Source organism: Pipra filicauda, unplaced genomic scaffold (assembly GCF_003945595.2).
Source record: "Pipra filicauda isolate LSUMZ 115617 unplaced genomic scaffold, ASM394559v2 scaffold12_size5214236_pilon, whole genome shotgun sequence".
Classification (NCBI taxonomy): domain Eukaryota; kingdom Metazoa; phylum Chordata; class Aves; order Passeriformes; family Pipridae; genus Pipra; species Pipra filicauda.
The window spans coordinates 5,004,152-5,021,468 of NW_024103763.1; the positions used below are offsets into that span (position 1 = coordinate 5,004,152).

General features: G+C 42.3%; 1 protein-coding gene across 1 annotated transcript; it reads left to right on the forward strand.

The window, feature by feature from the left end:
- Positions 1–1,213: 1,213 nt before the first annotated feature.
- ASB9 (ankyrin repeat and SOCS box containing 9) lies at positions 1,214–15,864 on the forward strand. The gene is made up of 8 exons (XM_027738183.2): positions 1,214–1,307; positions 6,882–6,961; positions 8,093–8,200; positions 9,097–9,247; positions 9,816–9,950; positions 10,889–11,080; positions 14,400–14,565; positions 15,727–15,864. The coding sequence occupies exons 1-7, from the start codon at positions 1,214–1,216 to the stop codon at positions 14,522–14,524; spliced, it is 885 nt and encodes a 294-aa protein (XP_027593984.1). The 3' UTR covers positions 14,525–14,565; positions 15,727–15,864.
- The last annotated feature ends 1,453 nt before the right edge of the window (positions 15,865–17,317 follow it).

Sequence of the window (17,317 nt, forward strand, 5' to 3'; positions counted from 1 at the left end):
TATAATTCCAGAACTCTTGCATGTGTTACAGATAGGAATAAAAACGAGACCAAATTTCTTAGGCTCAGAATCCGACTAGCTTTAACAAGTTCGAATCCCCACATACACAAACACAGATTTTGCTTTAGTAGCCAGACAGAACAAAAACGGAAATGTTTACATGGTTTAGACATGTGCATGGAAGTTCTGCCTAATTGCGCTTGCACACAAACGGGCAAATATTCAGTGACAGAAACAGGATTTTGTGCTTGTTTTTGGGAAAAGAAAAAATTTAGGAAAGAAAAAAGTGCAAATAGAGATGATCTGTGAGAACAGAACTTCAACAAACAGACCCAGAGAAATGAGGTGAAGGTCCTCCTGAACAAATATTGCGATTTTTTTGCTAGTAGAGTCATGATGTTTTGTTTAGACTGAGAAATTACTTAAAAATAAAAGGGCACTGCTTAGATACAAAACTCCTGGTACGACTGTAACTCAGTAAAATCAATTGAAGAGGGGAAATAGACACAAGTCCACACAGGGCTGCAATTTCCACTCCACACAGAGAGCACAGGGCCTCCAGTGGGAAGTGCAGCTCCCCAGACATGTGGTTTCAATATCTGTAGAATATGCAGTGATCACTGCTGTGCAGCAGGCGATCAGCTCTCCCTTTCTTTCATCCTGTTAGGGCTTGGCAGACAAGATGGGTGGTTTTGTACAGCGTGCTGTGTCCAGGGAGGTGCACAGCAAAGTTTCCTGCGCACAACTTTCTGGGGAGCGGTGCAGATCTGCGCACTCGTGTCTCTGCGGGTTTTCTTTGCAAATCCCCTGCAGGCAGAGTTTGCTCAACTAGTTGAACTAGCTCTTTCTGTCTTGTTTTTTTGGCAAACTAAGAATTTCCTTCCTGATAAAAACTGACTGCGGGCGCCCCGATTGGGTGTCGTGTTGGAGAGGATGTGACATCAGGCACATCTCTCACTTTGCTGGATCGCTGGCTGCTGACCAGGGCAGTCAGGGAGCTGCTTCGTTAAATCCCAACCCAGGTACTCGAGTTTCTGCACGGAGTGCTGCCGGCACCATGTCCCGGGCTGCTGCAAAGTCTGTTTGACTCATGCGTGCTGAGTCTGCTTCATAGATCACTCTGACCGCTGGGGGCTCACCGGGGACGATGGAATTTGAACTCTGGAGACCAACCACAAAGTGAAAAAACAGAAATTGGACAGACAGAGCTGAGATGGATGATGAGAGAACAAATCAAAATGCCATCAAATTGCAAGCAGTTGGAGGCCAGGCGTCTGCAATGTCTCCATCAAACCCGCTGATGAGGGGTAAGTAACTCTCCTACCCCACCACAAGCCGTCAACTCTGCCGGAGGCAGCAAAGGACAGGGTCAGGCTGCAGTGATGTGCTGCTACCTATGTCCAGCTTCAACAGGTCCACAATCAGTCCCACAAAATGCTGTCATGCCTTTGCACTTTGGAAGGGATTTTTAAAAAGCTATTTCTACTCCATACTGAAATTTTGATTGTTTTTTTTGTGTATCATAGAAAAGGGTATTTGACTCTACTGCAGTTTGTACAAGCAGAAACAAATGCAGCATTTGAACCACAGCACACTGAAAAACAAGTGGCAATGTGGCATATTTGACTTAAATTAGTGCCAGCTGGAAGCTCTCAGCACTGGCTCAGTTCTTCTTTTCTTTTTCTTTCTTTTATTTTTAATTTTAAAATTTTTTTCTTTTATTTTGTTATCTTTCTTCTTCTTTTTCCTTTTTTCCTTTATTGCATCGTTTCTCCTTTTCTTTCAGATGAGCAAACCTAAGTGTTTTTGTCCAGGTTGAGCCACCAACCCTGGTGGGTTCTTCTGCAATGGCACTGTGATCAGTTGTGACCAATGCTGTTGTGGTCACATAACAGCAAACAGTTATTCAGACAAATGGTCTCACTCTAATCACTGCTCTGTGTCTGGACCAGAGCCACTGAAAATATGGCATGGTGAAAAAAGACAAGTAATTTATAACTTCACATAACAGTTTAGCCGGTCCTGTTCCACATAGCTGTTTCTATGAAGTTACTCCTTCATCTAGTGGTGACTGTAGAGGGAAAGAGGCAAATTAAGAAAATGTGACTTCACACTGTCCTCACTCTTTTCCTGGGCTGTTCAGGATGCTTCCACTCATACCAAATTGAAAGTTAAGACCATAAAACCACAATGCACAGTTGATCGGTCTATCTGCTGTGTAGTCTGCCTTTCCTCATGTGTGTCATATGTGTGCATCCTGAGGCTGGAGTGGGAGAGAAGGGACAGTGATGTTATTAACAGTATGAATTGAACCAGGACCACATTGGAGATGAGCTCCAGCAAAATGGAGGCTGGAAGGAGGAGATCCCCTATGGTGCACTGCTGGACACAGATAATTTGGTCCTTTGAAAATCAGGGTTCAGTCCATTCCTCTTGTGTTCACCTGTCAATAAACTCTGCTGGCAACTTCCAGCCAGAATGTATTTGGCTCAGGCAACATATATCACAAACTTTAAGGGATGGTCTTTGCATATGAAAAATACCATTTTTAGTGCTGTTCTATGTAGTGCCTTTGTGTCTGCAAATATGTATGCAAGAGCATACCTTCACTGAAAGGTCTTCAAAGTCCCTCTCAAGCTGCACCGTGCGTGACGAGCGTGGAAGGAAACCAGCCAGGGACAGGCACAGAGGGTGCCTGTGATTCTGTGACTGGGGTCTGACTCAGCTTGCCTGTGGACTAAGGTGGGTAAATTTCAAATTTGGATGAAAAATCTTGTCTCTCTGTGAAAGAGCAGTTGTACATAATTTTGGCAATCAGAAATCCTTGTTCCAGCGGCAGTACATACAGTGAACACGATGTGTCACCCATGTTCACTGGTCCTGCTGCTTCACAGGCAGCTTTAGAGGGCAGAAGGTTTTGAACACTTTCCCAAAAGTCACTAGTTCAGAATTTTGAAAGACCATGGACAGCTGGAACTGGCATTTCCTTAGGCCTTAATCAAATATAAATACTGATCATTTATATTACTGACAGTGTGCCTCCTGTGCTGTGTAGAAGAGGGATGTGAGATATGAAAATCCACTGCAGCCTCCCTCCTCTTCCAGGCAAGAAACACACATTCCGGCCGGGAGCAGGCAGAAAACAGAAATTTTGTTGTTTGCCAAAAGGTGATGCCCTTGGTGCAGAAGCTGGGGGAATTTGCCTTCCCTTCTGGAGGGCTTGCCTCCCTGGTATTGCTTCAGGGTGGAGGTGTTTGCTGCAGATGGAGATAGGGCAGGAGAGACATCAGCTTGGGGCCATGCAGTTCATGGTTGCAGATCTGGAAATACGCCATGGCAATTAGTCATCAGTCATCAGACCTCTCTTTGCAAGGTATCCGAGGCTCGTGTGGAGGATTCCATAGCACTCCACTTCCATCTAGAATAAAACTCTTGGTTCCTCTCAGTATAGAACTCCCAGCTGGATTATGATGTGTTAGCACATACCTTTTTTTTTTCCACTAACATTTGTTTTTGATGCTTATATGGTCAATCTTTCAGTTCATTGTTACAGCTTGGCAAAATTACATGCTAATGGTCAGTCCACAAATGATCTGGCTCTTTTTAGTATCAGTAGAAACCTGTATTTTCTCAAATAAGGGCTGAATGGATAAAATCTGCACATAGATATATCCCTCTTTGTAACCAGAATGCTGACATGATGATATAACAAGTCGGTAGATTGCACAAACCCCTGCCTATATTTGTGTGGCCAAAAAAAGATCAAGTTGCAGCTCAGAAAACTTGTTCTTCAGTCTAGATTTTTAAAATTTCTATAAACATACTTCCCTTACAGCTCATGCAAATTGGGCAATGGCATTAGTTTCTAAATGGGACAAAGCTTTTTACAGACCTTGGAAACACAAACAACAGTAATACAGGCCGGATAAGCAAGAACAACAGCGCAGCCAGATAAGCATCAATTTGACAGACATCACTTTAGAGCAAAGTTATTTTATTCGGTTAATTCTATGCTTTAATAATTGTAGCAGTTTGGCTACCCTTATGAGACCAGAACTGCAGCTTCTGGAATTGGCTGTCCATCTGCTAAAGCAAAAGGATGTTTCTGAACTTATTGAAACTATGTGTCTGTTGTGGGACATGGCCCATGGAACATAGAAGGAGGCAGGCAGAGCTCAAATGAAGCTAATAACAAAAATTACACATTTCTTTAGAAGCTAATTCATGGAGTCATAGTATAGTTTTGGTTTGAAGATACCTTTAATGTCCCTGCAATGAGCAGGAACACCTTCCACCAGAGCAAGATGCTCAGGGCCTTGTCCAACATAATCCTGAATGTTTCCTCTCTGGGCAACCTGTTCCAGTATTTCACCGCCCTCAATGTAAAAATTTTCTTTCTTATATCTAGTCAAAATCTAACCTTTTCATTTAAAACCTTTACCCCTTGTCCCCTTGTCACAAGAGGCCCTGCTAAAAGTTTCTCCTCATCTTTCTTATATGCCCATTTAAGTACTGAAAGACTGCAGTGAGGTCTCCCCAGAGACTTCCCTTCTCCAGGCTGAACAATCCTGAATCTCACAGCTTTTCCTTAGAGGAGAGGTGCTCCATCCCTCTGATCATTTTTGAAGCTCTCCTGTGGACCTGCTCCCACAGGTCCATGTCTTTCCCATGCTGAGAACCCCAGTGCTGTATGCAGTATTCCAGGTGGGATCTCATGAGAGCATAGGGGCAGAATCACCTGCTGGTGATGCTGTTTTTGATGTAGACCAGGATATGGTTGACATACTCCAGCCTCTATGGATACCAGGTGTTGCCCCAGCTGAGATGCAGCAGCTTGCACGCACTTGACCTTGTGGGACCTCATGAGGTTTTTATGGGCCTACTTCTTGAGCTTGTCTGGATCCCTCTAGATGGCATCCCATCCCTCAGGAGTGTCAACTGCACCACTCAGCTAGATGTCATCTGCAAACTTGTTAAGGGTGCACTCAGTCCCTCTCTCTATGGCTTGATGAAGACATTGAATAATGCTGGTCCCAGTGCAGATCCCTGAGGAACACCACTTGTCACTGATGTTCATTGGGACATTGAGCCATTGGTCACTACCCACTGAATGAGACCATCCAATCAACTTCTCATCCACCAAACAGTTCACCCATCAAATTCATCTCTCTCAAATTTAGAGAGAAGGGTGTCGTGGAGAATCATGTCAAAGGTCTTACAAAAGTCCAGATAAATGACATCTGTAGCCCTTCCCTTGTCCACTGATGTAGTCACTCCATTGCAGAAGGCCACTAGGTTGGTCAGGGAACTGATATACATCACCCAGATTTCCTGAGTTCATTCCTCTGTTCATTTCAAGTACTTATAATCATTGGGGTGGACATGAAGTGGCTCAAAATGTTGTATTGTCATAGCAGAAATATCCTTTTGCCTATATGAACAACTACACAAATGTATTGCACAGTTTTAAAAGAGTCTTGCAAGAATAACTATAAATCTATAGCAGACTTTTTGCAGCCACAATGCCAGCAAAAGTCACCCCCCCTACCTAACATAGTTATGCAGGCAAAGATTTCTGTGTATGATGAAAAACATATTTCAGATACCACCATCTTCATGTCACCATTTACATAGGTGCAGAATTTTTCAATTACAGACACATTTTAAACCTTAATATACTAGATCTCATGTTGTTTAAATTTGTGCTCCTTTGCTGACCACCCTTGAAGGTGAGAGAGCAATAGCCCAACAGGCTGGGAGATGGTTGACACAGTTGGTCACCACCTCTTTACAGCACACCATGGCATAGTCACAAGGGGCAAGACACTGGTCGTGAGAGGTTCAGGTCTCCCATGCATGGTCATACCTGAGACGAGATCTGTGAATCTTGTATGAGCACTGACATCATCACCTTATCTGTAAAAGTTATTTTAAAGAATTATGGTGGCTTATTAGGATCTTTTTGCTGAAAGTGGACTTCTCGCTGATAAGCATTCCATTCCATATATGTAGTCTAGTATAATCCTGAAAACTTCAGCAACTCATCCAGCAAATCAGTCGTTGGGGTTTTCTCTGTAGTTAGTGGAAGAAGAGTGGGACATCTTCAGAGAGCAGCAAAATGTGTTTCCAAAAGAAGTTAGGTAAAGCGCCCTCTGGAAATGCTTCCCTTCCTTCCCAGGGGGAACCTGGGCTATTGACATAGACCAGGCATTGGGTTCTGAGTTGTTGAATGCTGAAGGAGGTAAATATCTCCCAGAGGGATTATTGCTGTCAGCTGGCTCTGAGCGATAAAATCTGTAATACTGAAGATCTTCTATTAATATTTACATGGTATATATGTTTTGTACCTCACTTTTGGTTTCAATAACACAGAAAACACAGCTATTACTTATAATGCACCACTCACACCAAACACTGAACACTGAAAGGCAAAATTAATAGGTAGCACAATTTACCTCTTTGTACTTTGGTACCTTCTCTTGCTAAGTACTGACCCTAGCCCAGCTCTGAGCAGGGGTAAATGTCTGGGCAGCCATACTCTCTTCAAAAGTTCTTTTGAGTTAATTGGTAAAATGTAATGAGTTCATGAAAGCAAAGGCACTGGAAATAATTGAAAGAGAGGGACAAGTTCAGCCGGAGTCAGGTGATGTTCTGCAAATCCCTCTCCAGTCTTCTGAAAGGGAGTACAGCTGCTCAGTGCAAACACAGGATGAGTTAAAAACACACTCAGAGAGAAGTCATTCTTATCTGTCTCCCTCCCAGCAGCTGCTCCAAGGAAAGCCTGGCAGGTCAAATAAATAAAATAGAAGAGAGGTCACAGAGTTGAAGTAAAGTATGCTGATGGAGTTCCTAGCCTCCTTCCTGTCTTTCTTTTTATACAGACTTTGTTTCAGACTGGTCTCCTCTACATGAAGCCTCTATCCGTGGGCGTCTGCTTACTGTGAAGAAACTCATTGAACAGGTACTCCTCCACCAGGCTGATGTGGTCTCTGCTGGGTTTGTTCAGTGGTTGGGTGCGATCTGTGCTTTACTGTGAAACTTCCAGGGTGAGAAAATCATGCTGACCAGACTGCAGTGAAATTTCCATGTAGCAGGTTTTTTTCCCAGTTCCTCGCCCAGCACAAGCTCTGTGCACTAAGCTGATGATGCATTGACCTATCCAGGGTGATACTTTAGTTCTGGTGCAAGTAATGGGAGCCTTGTTGCCAGGATCTCTGGATGGCTGAGGGATTCCCTCTGCAGCTCCGTGTCCCATTTGGGGGACAACTCTGGACTCATCTTAACTTGTGTTGAGGTTTCAATTCATCCACTCACACATTTGTTTCTGAAGTGCCCGAGGGTATCCTGGGGTCCTGCTGCTGCTGCAGAAGGATAGGACTAGGGAGAAGTGATTTCTGAATGTCACCACTTCATTTCTTTGAAATCCTTGAATTTAGCTAGTGGAGGAGTTGATGGAAAGGGAAAGGATATTGGACTCTTCCAGCTTAACCTTCTGAAGCCCTTGCTAGAAACAAAAGATCTTGTAGAATGAAACCAATGGTTTCTAATACAGGGACTGGCTTTCCTTCAGTGGGTGCCTTGCTGCAAAGGGCAGAAAACACTTCAAGAGCGTTTCTGGATTGGACCCAGTCAAACAACCGCAGACTCAGTGGGCAGGAGGTCAGAAGGCTTAAGCAGTGATATAAAAAGGCAGCAGTCACAACCCTGCCAAGAGCTTTAGTAGTAATTTTTTGTATTTTTTATTATTATTATTTATTTCATATTTTGCTATTCATGGTGTACTAGAAAAAAAATCATGCTGAGTTCATAACAGGATGTCTGTATTGTGCCATTGGACAGTCCATTACAGCTTTCTGTGCTGATTAGCAGTGTGTAGAAGAAAAGACCTCTTGTATGCTGTGCCAGTATCCACTCCAGCCAAAGCATCACAAGGATCTGCTTACTTTTTGAGATAAGAAGCTACAGGCAGTTGAGGAAGTCTGATTACATACAACTTTAAATCCAGAAAGGGGTTGTTGCTGTTGTTGCTATTGTTGTTTTGTATGGGCCTTTTGGTAACTGGTTGTAATGATTTTTTCTTTTATCTTATCAGGGGAGTGATGTTAACCTTGTTACAGCGGACCAGGTGTCTCCTCTCCATGAAGCCTGCCTAGGGGGTCATGCTGCTTGTGCCAGTGTCCTATTAAAACACGGTGCTCAGGTGAGTACATGATGGACAGGCCGTTGTCTCTAGTGTTAGTATGTTGTATTACCACATTTTAATGCTAAGTGATGCCATGGCAGCATATCACTGTGATTTACACTCTGTACTTACCTCTGCTTAAGGTACTTATGTAAAATGCACTTCTTTACATAGCAAGCCAGAAAGCAGGGACATAACCAACAGGTATTAATGTTCTTTAGATGAAGATGCAATGTTCTCGTAATTTACAAGAACAAGGGGAAGTTCATCTTGCAAAGGGTTTATAATCTCTCAGCAGTTAAGGGTGTATTTTATTTTCTGCACACATTAATCTCATTGGTATCAACATGCAGAGTTTCAAGTAGAGGTGTAGGACTGCTGGGATCAACTGATAATAAAATGGAAAGAAAATAAAAACAACATGCAAGTAAAATGGTGAAATGGTGTCTCATGGTCACTACTTTTGAAGCTAATGTCAAAGTTGACTAACACATATACTACCTTTTAGTTTAAAATTAAAAAAAAAATATGTAAAAAAAGTAAAAGAAGGGGAGTGCTGCATACTTTCAACCAGAAATGCACAATTTCAGGAGAGAGCTTTGGGCAGGTGTGTTTCAGCTGAGATGACTGAGAAATGGGCACACATTTAACTTGATAACTCCCAAGAGACCCTGGAGTGGCACTGAGTAAATATATTTTTTGCAGGAGAGGTTTAGGTGCAATTTAAAAAAGTATATTTTTAATGATCATGTTAATAAAAAGTCATAATCTTCAGAAGCACCAGGGAGTTTTGGCACGGAATTAAATAAAAAGTATTGAGAATCCTATTGCCTTATGAGAAACTAGATAATTGTCATCAATTTTAAAATAACAAGAAGACAAATAAAATGCCTGATTGAGTTATTTTCCCCCAGGTGAATGGAGTGACTGTTGACTGGCACACTCCTCTGTTCAGTGCTTGTGTCAGTGGCAGTGTGGCTTGCTTGAATTTATTGCTGAAGCATGGAGCCAGCCTACACCCACCCTGTGATTTGGCATCCCCCATCCATGAAGCTGCTAAGAGAGGTAACCTCACAGGCATCAGCCCTCTTTTCCAAGTTGCTAGCAATGTGTTGAGGTAGAAGAGAGAGATAAAGATAATTTTCTCAGTTTGGGTCATGTAAAATGCCTTGCTAGTTGGTCTCATCATGAGGGGTGCGGTTCTTCCCACCCCTACAGCTCATCAAGGGCAGGTCAGCTCAGTGTCAGATCCTCTGAGTTCACATAGTGACACCTGGAAGGGGATGCATTATCCAAGTCAGCCACCTAAAATGTGGACATTTGAAGGAGAAGTCTGACTATCTTCAAAAGCAGTGGAGAGAAACACAGAGGGATTAATCTCATCTTCAGTAGACATCTGAAATGAATCAGATAAAATCAGATAAAATATGAGGCCTTTAGCCTGTTTTGCTGAGTGTGGCTGTGCAACTCCTGTTCTCCAGGCTGGATACACTGGAATGGATGAAAGTATTACACTACCACTTCTTGAAAAAACATTGAATCTTTGCCAAACTTCACCGTTGCAACAGAGAATTTGCTGGGGAGAAAAAAAGTCTGATCTCTCTGAGTTGACTCTTCCTTTATCCCTTTTAAGGTCATGTGCAATGTGTTGAACTCCTTGTGTTCCATGGGCTAAATATAGATCACAACATCAAGCATCTGGGTACTCCACTTTATGTAGCTTGTGATAACCAGCAAGTGAACTGTGCCAAGAAGCTGCTTGAGTCAGGTAAAAATAAAAATAAAGAACGGTGTACTTTTGTTTCCTGCAACAGCTATCTTTGGATTATCTTTGCCTCAAAGACTTAGAAACCCTCCTGCCTTGGGACCTGGAGAGGTTTCACTCCTAATGGCAGTTCTGGGTTGAATGTGGTAGTAGGGTGACCAAGATCTTCTTGACCCAGGAACTAAGCTTTACAGCTTCCAACAAAATGATAGTTGATTCTGTATTTCACATGACTGATGGTGTCTGGACCTCTTTTCTCAAGAAGTCAAATATAACTTAATCTAAATATTAAATGTTTGCTGCTGTTTTCTTTTTTTCTGATAGTTTATTTTTTGCTGCCTCCTATATATAGGAATGTGTACTATAAAAACATTATAAATGGTTTTGAATTAGCTCTGCAGCTCACCCTTCTTAAGGTGTTTTAGGAACCATTATTCCAGAGTAACAAATGGGGGAATTCTCATCAGGGATGCTTATACCCTCTTCTACCAAGGGCCTCTAGAACTTTTCCATCTTTACATTTTTTACCCAATAGATACTTTGGCATTTGGGGATTCCACCAGCTTAAGCCTCCAGTACAGAGCATGTTGAAACCTTGCATGTATATTGAGGGATGGGGAGTAAAGGTGGGACATAGGTGGAACTATACCTTTGTCCTGCTTCAAGATATCCACGAGCTGGGCTGTGGATGAAGGACTTCCTCATGTACCATTCCTCTGGGATCATTTTCTTAGTCACAACCCCACTGCTCCTCAACCACTGTGAGTTGTGCATGTGCAAGTTGCAGTACCAAGCCCAAGCATAAAGCAGTCCCCCTCTACCTGGATGCTACATCATTTATGTGTTATTCGGAGCAGTAGCAGCTAGTACAGTAAATGGAAATAAGCTACTGTATAGTCATTATTCTTTGACATTATTCTTTGTCATCTGTTGGTGTTCAGGAGCAAATGTGAACATTGGCAAAGGCCTGGACTCCCCTCTGCACGTGGCTGCCAGGAATTGCAACGTGGAGCTGGTGACGCTGCTGATGGACTTTGGAGCAGACATTTGGGTGAAGAACGCTGATAACAAGAGGCCGATTGAGCTGGTCCCACCTGGCAGTCCTGTGAGCCAACTGTTCCTGCAGAGAGAAGGTGCCCCTTAGTTCTTGTTTTATTTAGGGAAAAACTATGCAGACTTTTGCAAAAGGCTGTGCTATTCCAGGCTACTAACACCAAAAAACCTTGAATAACTAAGCTTGCCTCTGTTCCCTGGCATAGGGACACTATGTTTTCTAGTGCCAGAATATAGTGTCTCTCTAACAGTGGTTATGGTAAGAATAATAACCCATCTTGAACCTTTGGATTGTGAATCTACTGCATTGGGGAGCAATCTTATGGAGCTTGCAATATAATGAGTAATAGTGTTTAGGGTGAAAAAACCAAGCAAAACACTCCTTAGAAATTAATGGTAGCTTTTTCTCGTTACATAAACCAGTGAAGTTAGGGAGGATCTCCCAGTTCCTTTGTGTCTGAGATGGGAGTAGAGCCAGGAGTGTTCTCTGGAGTAAATGCAGGCAGCAAACCACCTCTGATGGGAGTTGAGGATAACCAGTGAGTGCAAGGACTGGCATCTTTGGTTATACAATCAGTTTTGTGCTGGATATTGGTCTCAGCACAAATGTATAAATGCAAATTTGCAACCAGAAAAATTTTAATGCATGTGATAATAAAAAAAGTATATCGAAGAACTTGTTTTCTAGTTCTTTGTGCTAAACTTTGATTCTTGGGCCAAAGTTCTTACACAGATGCAAAAGTATCTTTAAAATGAAAGACTGTATTATTTTATTTTTTTTGGGTGGGCATTAAGGAAAACTGCGCAGGAATGGTATAATGAATATATATATTTATTTACATTTAAACACTAGGCTTTTTTTAAAGGCCAACATTACATGCTGAATAATCCAGCAGTATAATTATAAACTTTAGGAAGTATCTATTTTGTATATGTAAACTAAATAGTTCCAGGTAATTTTATTTTATTGATTATGAACTCTTTAATTAATTATGAAAAGAAATGTTACTTGCCATTCTTGAGGGAAATTAGACTAAGGTCTATAGTGTCTGTTCATTTTTGTATACTTGTCTTCTTTAGATTTCCTCTCAGTCATCAAGCTATACACATTACTAAATAATCTGGATTTTCATTGTTTTAAACTGATGATGGTGTGGTCCATGACTTTATTATGCCAGTTACACGTTGATGTGATTGTTGCCATGGAGAAATTTACACCAAGGTAGAACTGGAATAACAAAATGATGAATCAGGCCCTGCTTGAAATAGTAACAGGAAAATAATAGCATGGAAGCAACTGCGCTGTCCATGTTATGCATGAGCAACGGATATTTGGTTTCCCAGCCTAATCTATGGTGCACAGAGCAGTGATCTTTCTGAGTTCCAACCCCTGCTCTGCTTGACTCCTGACTCCCATGGCACTGTGTGTGTCCTGTTTATTTGAGATAGAAAAACAGGCACACCCTGTGGAGCTGGCCCGAGAAACTCTGCTGACAGCTCAGGCAGTAAGGAACTTTTTTAAGTGAAACTCAGCAATCAAAATCAGAAACAATAAATGCCTGAATGGATTTTTTCTGTGGAATAGTGTTTTGCTGATGTTCTCCAACATGCCCTTCTCTGAGTAGGGTCATGCCTGAAGGACAGCTGATATCTGACTTCTTTGGCTGGCTGAATGCAATCTGGAGAGTGGTGCAAATACTACCCGTCTTGTTTCACACAGAGGTTTGGAAATGTGCTGTGGGGATCATTCACCCCACCAGTCTCATGACCCCTCTGCACCAGCTGATTCTCCCCTGCCCTGCCCCCAAGTATGGCTCCTCTCCCCCCACACCCCAGATGCTGGGGAACAGGAGCCCCCAAGCCCATGGCTGGGCAGGCTGCAGGGAGTGTGTTTTGCCAACAGAGACAAGCTGGTGAGTGTGCTGACCCAGTTGCCTTCCCAGAGCAGATGTGGTACATGTTGTGGTTTCCCTTCCCACACCTTCACCATGCTTCTGGAACACCTCACACTCTCCTTGCATTGTAGGGAGGGTCCTGCGTGTGGGTGGGAGCTAATGATCCAGAAAATGTGCTGTGTTTTTGAAGAGTATGCTTGTGCTTGCTAAATATTTTCCAGTGTAGTGTCATGGCTTGTGTTATGATAAGTCTTGATGTTTTGGGTTTGGTTGCTTTTTCTTTTAATGGAAGCTTTTTTTTTTTTAAAAATGTGAGGTTTATAGTCACATTTACCTTTGGGATCAGAATGGTGAAGTACAAGTGCACTGTTACAGGGCAATAGTCAGTTTAACTTGCCCCATATCAGCTTGCCTTGTTTTGTACCCAAGAACAGGGTAACTAAGTCACATGCTTACTCCTAGCAGAAGGGTGCAGCCCTTTGCACAGTCTTTTGGTAGCACAGCAGTTTTCAGCCTTGGAGAGCTGTTCGAAATGTGGTGTCCTGCATAAGGGAAGTCTCAAAAGGTGATCAAAGCTGCGACCTCACTGCATTTTTGCTCTAGCCTCCCTTCCCACTGCACGGCACTCCTCTACCAGCACCAGCACTTCAGCTCTCAGAGCATGGCTATCTCAGCTGCCAGGCAGGCAGGCATGGGCGAGTGGCACCTAAACTGTCCCCTCCCAGCTCACTTACCTCCGTCTTACTTTCTGCAGTGTCTCTTCTTATCTCCTTCCCACTCCCAGCATCCAGCCCCCACATCCATGCCTGTCCTTCTTACCTGCCCTCCCACAGTCCTCTGCCACCCTCCACACTGTGGCCCCTGTGCGAATGATGCCCTGGGGGGATAAACACTGACAGGTACAATAGTTAAAACTTCACATAGGATCTACCTCTTCCTGAAAAAGATAAGTGACCCAAACAAGTGTATTATGGGAGAACAATAAGTGTGTTATACTTAGATTTTTAAAAAAGTGACAAAGATTCTTCAGCAGGGCTTGCATTTATCAACATGGGACCAGTTAATCTGGAAGTTTAAATAAAGAATTATATAGTGTTTCTTTTGCTATGTGTTTGTCACTGTTATGAATTACATCTCAAGAAAGTAGTGGACTGAAAATTTGGATCTCACAGGGAAAGTGAGGGAAGGAAGGACTTTTAAGGTAGTATCAATCACAGACAACACAAACTGCTTCACACTCGATCAGCTTAAAAGGAAAGGCTGATGCTGTTGATGCTAATTGCAGCTGTATAATGACAGAGTGGATTAGTCATGGGCTGGACTGCTGGTTGACTGATGTCCTTTGGTGGGTGAAGGTTTGGCTTTTCACTGCTGAATGTAAAAACCTGGTGAGAGGTGGGTTGCAAGAGGTGGAGAGAGCAGTGATGCACAGCTACTGTTTCAGTTTTATAATTTTGACACTGTAAAGCCATGTATGTAACTTTTTCCCTGACTCTTTCTACAGGGCCACTGTCCTTGATGCAGTTGTGCCGCCTGTGCATCAGGAGGTGCTTTGGATACAAGCAACATCAAAAAATAACTGGACTTCTCCTCCCAGATGAGCTAAAACATTTCCTTCTCCACATTTGAGCCTTTAATATTCAAAATGGTGCCTTTAACAACACAGCAAGGTTTGTTGACTCTTTTTTCATCACTAGTGTTGCTAGTGTCTGCAATGTTAAATTATGGCAATTTCTGATTTCTAGTAAAGCCTGGGTCCAAGAAGCACAGGACTGACTGACTTGCTCAGTCCTCACTGCCACCACTCCCACCAAATCCATAAATGGGAAAGAAACAATCCTACATGGTTGCATGGTGAATCTTGGAAATGTAACTTGAGAACTCCCTTGAAAGCATAGAAAATTAACATTTTAAAACAGATCTGATTCTCTGGCACAGTTTCAGAGGTCTTGTGGTTGACAACCCCCAGTCCAGCACTAACAGCACTTCACTCATATGTTAAGCACACTAAAGAGTGAGCAGAGCTCACGAGCCTGTCATCTGTGAGGGCTGAACCCACACCAGTGTACAGGTAAGGAAAGAGAACCGAACTGAACCTACTTGCCAAATAAGACAGGCCCTCTGGCAGAAGTTATTTATTTTCTAAGGATATCACACTGCAAACAGATAAGCACCAACCAACAATCATCTGCATTTAGGCCAGCATCTGAAATAGGCATTTCTGCCATGGCAGCAAGTAGGTCAGTGCTGATGGCAGCTTCCTACAGTGCAATAATAGTGAGGGCAGAGTTTTTAATCATCCATTAAAATCACTTATTCCTGATACTTTGAGACATAAAAGAGCTACACTTCAGAACTACACATTTTGTCCTTGTAGCATATTATTTTTCAAGGACACAGGCTAACAGGCTATCAGTTGCAGGCATCGAGTGCCTCCCTTTTTTGCCCTGAAAATTAGGTGATATTTCCTAAGCATTTTTCAGCATGCATCAGAAAAACAACAGCTTCTATCCCCTTTCCCCACCCAAGAAAAAAGATCATCTTAGGAGTGAGATAATCTTTTTTTCTTGGAGAGTTGCTACCTCATAGAATTTTCCATGGGAGTGGTAATAATAACACCTCCAATGTGTGGTCATAAAACAAACAATGAAAATACCGAAATTAAAATCCATTCCAAAATAAAAAAATAGTGGACAATTTCTGCCCCCTGTTCAGTTGCTGAGCAGCTGACTCAGTGTATGATATATGTGGTTCTTATTCCACTGAGGTCATAAGAACACATATTCCCTCCAGCTAAACTTTAACACTGGGCATTTTTCTTTTCCTTTCAGAAACGGGTCCTGCTGCCACAAACCAAAGAGAAGTTATGACCACTCTATGCTCTCTTGGGTGCTCCCCTGGAAATATCAGCTGCCTGATACTTGTGGGAGCAAGGATGAGGAGACTCCAACTCTTCTTCCCTCTTGAGCTTGCCCTGTTCCTTCTTGAGCTGTGAACCATGGTGCATCTGCATCGCCTGAGAGCAACAGTGTACTCACTGCCTCCCATGATGGGTTGCCACCACATATTCCCTGTGTTGGAGGGGCAGGCCATGCACTTTGGTGCTTCTGGAGATCCTTTTCTTTTTCATTTCACTGTGGAGCACTGTAAGAGTGGGCTGGGTGTGCAAAAAGTGTGATGACATCATTAACACTGGCAATGACATATGCAGAGTCCTCATCTCATAAGTGGAGAGACTGGCAGCCTTCAGACACACCAAAGCTTATTTTGATGTTTACCACTGTGCCAGTGTGTGTGGTGCCAGCTTTCCTTTCACATATGGGAAGTTAAAGAGGAGGGATCAAATGCTACCTTGGATGCTGGTATTTGATGTAAATTACAATTCAAATCCTCGTCTGGACAACATGACTGCCGGTATGATATTTGATTCCTTTGTGCTGATCAAACACAGCACAGTTCTGTTGGTTTTGTGGGACACTAAATCATACCCTAATGGGACAAAATGACTAAACCAGTTATGTCTGTAACTACCCTGGTGATAGAGACACCTGGAAATGTTCATTTATCTAACCCAATTCATCACACATATTTGAGCCATGTAAAAATTAACTGACTGGTTTAAGATGGCCTTCTAAATTATCTCCCTCCTGCTGGGGAAATAGACATCTGTCTTTGCAGAGGTTGAATAGAATAAACCTATTCATGATGAAGGCTGAATAAACCTATTCATGAAAATAAAGGCATCTTGAATGGGAAAGGTGGATCCTTCTAAAATCAGTATCTTAAGCCAAATCCCCTGTTTAAGCTGAACAGGCTGGGAACGGACAATGAACCAGTGCTTAAATATTGAAGATTAAAGTGTGAAGAATCCTTGCTTTGGTGACACATTGGAAAGCTGAAGATTCATCTTATTATATTTGAGATGATGGAGAAACATTCTTTTTACATACCAATTTTATCTTTTACCTTTAGACATCTTATTTTGTAACTTCAGCCAATGGGTTTATAGGACTAATGTTAATATCAGAAGAAAACTGCTCTGAGAATGTGATGAGAGTGTTGCTTCCAATTTGATTTTCTTCTGGAAATTTCATGATATGACACTGTTTACTTGAATTTCTCTGACCAAGTGTAATTAGGATGAATTCTGTATGCTCAGCTTGTATCATCTCGGCATATTTGCTTATTTATTTTCATTAAACTGTGATCAACACTGGTGAATTATAGCTTTATGCATCAACACTTATCCAGTTATAAACTGTAAAAGTTGTACAAGATGCAAACTGAATAAGCTCATTATAGGTGAGGTTTGAATTTTTTTTCTATATTTGAAACCATTCAAAATGTAATGCGGAACTTGAATGATTGTCAGGAATATATTCTATCAGATTCTTTCCTGTTGTTCTAATAGCAGTTTAACAG